Raw genomic sequence first — 3,562 nt, 5'->3', positions numbered from 1 at the left:
TTTTAAGTCATCTTGTTTGCAGTATTGAATGTGACCACTTCAGGGAATCAAAACAGGTAATTAACCTAATTTGGACTTAGTTCACTTACGCATGTTTATATCTTTTTTTTGGGGGGGGGGGGGCTTCATATTAAACTTGTAGTTTTATTCAGGTTTGATTTTTAACAAATGTGTCAGGGAGAGAACTGCAGGAAAGGGTGAAGCCCATTGGGGGCAAGGCCCTCCCAATGCCTGAGGAGGAATCGTGTCTGTTTCCCCCCTGCCCTTCTCACCACCGGTAAAGGGGCTTGGGGAAGAGACACAGGCAGGGTAGGGGGCCGGTCCCCAGTCTGTACAAGTGGTGCTTGGGGGTGAAGGACTATGGAGAACAGGGGACCAGACAAGAAGAGTGGGATAAAGAGCACAAGACCATTTGCCAGAATCCACAGCTTTCTGATTCCAAATTGAATTAAAAAGAAAAAAAGGAGAGGTGGGGGACCTAAACCACAAGCAATACCCAATTCCTTTGCCCCCACCAGGGCTGTGAGGGAAGAGGCAGGTAGTAGCTTCACCAAGGCCATGGCTCCCTCATTCCTGGCCAAGGGAGCTAGGTGAAGGGCAGGGTCTCCCCGACAGTTTGAAGGGGTGAGGAAAACCAAAATAAAACGTCAAATAAATTGTATAGGAGTCCAGCCAAGGGCCCAGCCAGAGCGGAACCCAGCTGGGGGAGGGGCCTCTGTAGGCTCCAGGATCGCTGCTGCCACCACCGCCACCTTGAGGGCCAGTTATTTTGCCATGGCCTTGACTGCAACAGCTGCCTCCTCTGTCATGGCAGACAGCACCGTGATCAGGATCTCTTCTCCACAGTCAATCTCCTTGCCAAGGTCTCCCTTGGGCAGACGAAGGTCCTCTCGTACCTCCCCACTGTCCTGGAGCAGGGATAGGTACCCATCCTGGATGCCAATCAGCTGGAAATCATTCCTTTTAATGTTGGGGACATCCATATTATGAGTTGACGGGCAGATATCTTCATATTTCTTCCCAGTAAAAATGTCAGTACCAACCAGGTGGACCTTGGCATGGCCATGCTTGCCAGTCTTCGAAGTAGACATCTCGACGATCTTACACGGCCGGCCTTTAAGCACCACAAAACCATTCTTACGTAATGCTGAGCACTGCTTTGGGAAGGTGGCTGAGGCCCCTGCATCTCCTGTCTCGAAGTCCAAATCATCTGCCATTTTAAGAGGCTTCGATTCCAACTCACCAGCTCCTCAGCCTGAAGAAGCCTGCCTCATGTTTATATCTTTAAATTTAAGTTTTAATTGCTATAAAAGAACTTAATTGGAATCTGATTTTTATCTAGTTTGAAAAACTTGATTGGATTTTTGACCCGTCCAGCAGGCCAGGTTATTAGGTAAGACTCGAGGAGGCTCCTCCTAAAAAACCAATGGGGGCTAGAGAGAAAAGGAGACCAAGCACGTAAAAAGGACAGAGTCAGTCTGAGTTGCGTCAAGGTCTCGTTTATTGCAAGGGTGCTTTTAAGACAGCCTATCAAGTTTCTGAAGAATAGAATAGGGTCCAGGTGAGGTTTCTTCTGAAGAATAGGATCGCAAGGTCTCTTTGGTCCAAAGCTTGTGCAACCAACCAACATGAACATGTTCAAGGAAGTTATTCTAAAAGTATATTAATCTAAAGGTACATTTTGTGTTTTTTTTTCCGGGAGTTATTGTTTTTTGTAACTTAGTAGCGGTTGTCAAGGGTGTAGTTACGTCAGATCATCCATGCAAGAAAGGCCAGAGCGCAGTCATCCATTTTTTGGCCCCCAACAGATTTTTAATCCATTTACATTTAATATTATTACCAGTATATTTAAATTTATGCTTTATAAAATCAGCAGACAATATCAAATCATTGTAATCACCACTATCTATGATATTTTTGTGAAGCAACCAAGACTGATGAATGTATAGTGTTTACCCTATTAAAATCTATATGGCTATTTTTATTATCTCCTTTGTGTGTGTTCCTTTGTACTGTTAATTCTTTATTAAAAGATAGCTTTACTGCTTTGTATATTCTTTGCATTTTAGCTTTAGAATATATTATCCTAATAAATGTTATAGGTCCAATGTAATATATATTGTTTCATATACTTGTTTGTGAAATTAGCCAAGGGAAAAATTTTCCATATACCGTCTTTTACAATTGTGTAACTACCTTTACTAATGCTCTTGCCTTTTTCACATGAAATTGAATTACACTCTTGGATTAGTTACTTTTATCATGGAGAGTCTTCTTTCAAGATTCCCTGCAATGCATGTTTGCTTGGAGTGTTGGTTAATTCTGTGTACCCGAAGCAAAAATACCTCAAAGTAACAAATTAACAGGAGGAGCTATGTACTTTGGCCCACAGTTGTAGAAAACTCAGCTAAACACTATGTGGCTCAACTGAATACTACATGGCTCACTAGAACAAGGGCAGGGAATGAGCAGTAAATGTATGGGGCGAAGGCAAGATAAGGCACCCAAACATACTTTGTTACCTATTTCCTCTAACCAGTCAGGAGGCTCTACCATTTCCTCATAGTCTATTCAAAATTTGAATCAATCAATGGATTAATCCATTCATTAAATCAAACTTTCCATGATGTAATGTTTTCACAGACACAACCAGAGGTGTGCTCCACTAATTCAGCCTTTGTCAATCTAATCAAGATTACAATCTAGATTAATCCTTAGCCAGTGTTCTCTACAAGCCACCTGCCCTTCATTTGAGCTTGTTGACCTCATAGATCTACCACTGTGTCTTCTGCTTGCTTATGAAAATAACCTCATTCACAAGTTCCTGTGGGGTTAACCCCTGAACTCTTTTAAATAAGGTTCTCTTCTTAATTCTTTTGCATGGAATCTGTATTACTTTAGCAATCTAGGATTAAGACAATTTGATCCCCAACATGCTAATACTTGGTTCAAAGTAATATTTCATGAATAGTGAAATTTCATACTTTATCAAAAATTATAGCACACACACAGTTGTATGCTTCTAAACAATAATTTCTCAGGGTGGTGGGGGTGGTGGTAATAAATGGCACTGTGATGATGCCTAACAAATATTCTGTTGTACTCATAGATTGGTGTCTAGGCCAATAGTCATCAGAGAGGTTTCATCCAACAACTGGTGGAAACAGATGCAGAGACCCACAGTCAAACATTAGACTGAAATCAGGGAATCCTGTTTAAGAGAGGGAGGAAGGATTATAGGAGCCAGAGGGGTCAAGAACTTCACAAGGAAACCCACAGATTGAACTAACTTGGGCTCGAAGGAGCTCACAGAAACCAAACCAATAACCAGGAAGCCTATGTGGGACTGACCTAGGCCCTCTGCATATATGTGACAGTTATGGAACTTGGTCTTCTTGTGGGATGCCTAACGGTGGGAGTAGAGGCTGTCTCTGATTCTTTTTGCTGGCTTTGGGAACCCTATTTCTCATACTGGGTGGGTTGCATTGCCCAGCCTTAACACAAGGCAAGGTGCTTCGTCTTACTACAACTTTATATGCCTTGTTTTGTTGATATTCATGGG

At 42.3% G+C, this 3,562-nt stretch overlaps 1 protein-coding gene across 1 annotated transcript; it reads right to left on the bottom strand.

The window, feature by feature from the left end:
* Positions 1–416: 416 nt before the first annotated feature.
* Positions 417–1,243, bottom strand: LOC114690864 (eukaryotic translation initiation factor 5A-1-like). Its single transcript, XM_028865845.2, has one exon. It carries the CDS (start codon positions 1,215–1,217, stop codon positions 765–767), a length of 453 nt encoding a protein of 150 aa, XP_028721678.1. The 5' UTR covers positions 1,218–1,243; the 3' UTR covers positions 417–764.
* Between the last annotated feature and the right edge of the window lie 2,319 nt (positions 1,244–3,562).

The sequence above is a fragment of the Peromyscus leucopus genome, chromosome 16_21 (assembly GCF_004664715.2).
Source record: "Peromyscus leucopus breed LL Stock chromosome 16_21, UCI_PerLeu_2.1, whole genome shotgun sequence".
Classification (NCBI taxonomy): Eukaryota; Metazoa; Chordata; class Mammalia; order Rodentia; family Cricetidae; genus Peromyscus; species Peromyscus leucopus.
Note: the sequence above shows the minus strand (reverse complement) of the source record. Positions and strands in the feature narration are given on the sequence as shown.